Source organism: Fulmarus glacialis, unplaced genomic scaffold (genome assembly GCF_000690835.1).
Source record: "Fulmarus glacialis isolate BGI_N327 unplaced genomic scaffold, ASM69083v1 scaffold3314, whole genome shotgun sequence".
Classification (NCBI taxonomy): Eukaryota; Metazoa; Chordata; class Aves; order Procellariiformes; family Procellariidae; genus Fulmarus; species Fulmarus glacialis.
Genome location: NW_009208507.1, coordinates 2,159 through 4,631, shown reverse-complemented (window position 1 = coordinate 4,631; position 2,473 = coordinate 2,159). Strand labels below are relative to the sequence as shown.

Here is a 2,473-nt window from a genome sequence, read left to right as displayed (position 1 = left end):
GGGAAAGAGGTAGAAAATTTCATGTAGCAATAAAACACATCACCGAATGATGATGTTTAACATTGCAGTAGCCAAGATGAGTATGTCCATGAGCAAGTAGGATGTGCCACAGGCAGGTGTGGCTTTAGCATGCTTTTATGTAGAGAAGTTATTTCAAATAAGCTTGTGAAAGAAGTTAAAATGAATTGAAAACACAGCAGGAAGGAAAAAAATCGTCTCCCCCAGATCGTTAAAGGAGGCACAGATACTTCAATTAAAGGTGACAATGCCCAACTGAGAAATTACTGCAGAAGCCATAGCTACTGCAAACAATATCCTATGTAGACAAATCCTTCTAGAATTACTTTACCTCTTTGAACAAAGCAAATGTTAGAATGACTCAGATGTAAAAAACAATACATTCTTGGAAAAGAGCATACAAACTTTGAAAGAATAATTAGGTCTCAACCTAAGCCAGGACCACTTAAATAAACAATATACTACTTTATTTTTCATGCAGTCTCAACCAGGTCAAATCTGGCAATTCCTCTAAGGTGAGGATTATGTAGTCCATTCACAAATACATGATTCTCTATATCAGGTGAAATAGAGATGGAAAGTAGCAGCACATTTTCTCAGCAGAAAACACCGTAGGATGACACTATTTGTCATAAGATTACAATCTCTTCCTATGGAGTAACCCACACTGAAAAATCTACATAGATTAATTTATAGCTAGTGTAGACACCTTGCTTACCAAGGGAAAAATTTACTTACATTGAATAATGCATTACATTTGCAAAAATAAATTTCAGCACATAATAATTTAAATACAATCAAAATGAACTAGAAGCACTGCCACAAGATACAAGATAGAGCATAGAAAAAATAATAAATATAAATATTTTTAAAGCTAAGTTTTGTGAGGTGAAAATCTTTGTACCTTAGTTGTTAAGCTTCCTTATGACTTTATCAATCAATTGAAGACATCTCCTCATTTCTGCACGGCTGATCTCCCAGGAGCACAGGTTGTGTTGTTTGTCTTTAAGAAAACAGTCTATTTTTTTGAAGTACTTTTTCAGTTTCAGCCTGTTGACTTCTTTACTCTGAAAGTAGTGGGTCTGCTTCTTGAGTGCACATGCCTCCAATTGCTCAATTTGCTGATAAAGTCCATTTTGGAATTGTTCTAAAGCTGTCCCATCCCAAGCAGCTAGAGTCAGATTCTTGCTAAAGATATAGAAGATGTGTTGGAAGATCTCTTCAATGACCACTTTGACAGTCTCTTTCTGTCTGGGCTTTAGAACCTGCTCAGGAAATCTGAAGGACATTTTCTCTCTTTGACATTGTTGAGGAAACTTTTTGCCCATTTTGTCCAAAAGTTGCAGGCTGTTCTCGATCACTTTTCTTTGCTGTAAAGGAAGGTGATTACACTGCAGACTGGAGATGGTGGTAGTGCTCAACAGTATGAGGCCAATTTGTATCAAGCCAAAAGCGTTCATGATAAAGATAAGCTCTTATGTTCTTCCTTTCCTGTGTATAAATTCTGAGAGACAGGCTGGGATGCTTTGAAGGTCATTCGTAGGCTCCTGTTTCTTCAAAATCTTGAAATTTAATTATTCTGTAGGAGAAGTTTTCTTTCATCATTTTTTGGTTTTTAAGGTTTTCCCCCTTGTGTATGCTTTTGACACTTACCACTTTCATTTTCTGCTTTATGACTTCATTGTCTTTTTTTTTTTTTTTTTGCCACTTTCTTTTTATTTCAGCTGGATATTAGAATTAGATTATCTATTCCCTCTACCTCAAAAATTCTATAGGAAGTATAATGAGAATTTAAAAGAAAAAGTTACAGAAATGTCCTTAGTTTCTTAATATTTTAGCAGTGGAAGGACATGTTGAAATAAAATAACACTCTCAATGACAGGTCAGGGACCTGCGGAATACTACTGCCATCCTGTCTCCTCAGCATGATTTATACTTCCAAAATTCAGTTAAGCTTCCTCTACCTATTTTCATTCAGGCAAAATATTTTCTTTGTCCTCACTTTTATTTCTCTTGACTATTTAAACTCAAAGGACAGATATCATAGCATTAAAATATATGTGTGTGTGTATATATATATATATATAAAAAAAAATGTGTATATGCATTAATATACCTATTGCTATTTTAATGCATACACACTGCTAACAAGGCCTTGATCTCACTTAGAGACTGTAAGTGCCATGTGAATACAAATACTCACGTGGGAACAGGTTAGATACTTGGACGAAATACTCTCTTTTTCCCGCCATATGAGTAACTGAGCAATAACTACTATTAATGCCAGTAGGGCACAAGTCTGAATTCTGATGTTAAATGGGAAGAAAATAATAGAGGAGACAAAAAATACTCTAAAATTCAGCTGTTTGCTTTCCGTAGTGTCATGGTTTAACCTGGCAGGCAGCTGAACACCACACAGCTGTTTGCTCGCTCCCCGCCAATGGGATGGGGGAGG

General features: G+C 35.8%; 1 protein-coding gene across 1 annotated transcript; it reads right to left on the bottom strand.

The window, feature by feature from the left end:
- Positions 1–923: 923 nt before the first annotated feature.
- LOC104075839 (interferon epsilon-like) lies at positions 924–1,478 on the bottom strand. Its single transcript, XM_009576497.1, has one exon. It carries the CDS (start codon positions 1,476–1,478, stop codon positions 924–926), a length of 555 nt encoding a protein of 184 aa, XP_009574792.1.
- Between the last annotated feature and the right edge of the window lie 995 nt (positions 1,479–2,473).

Bases quoted from the DNA above. Each gene is read 5' to 3' on its own strand.
- LOC104075839 (XM_009576497.1), bottom strand. From the start codon at position 1,478: ATGAACGCTTTTGGCTTGATACAAATTGGCCTCATACTGTTGAGCACT.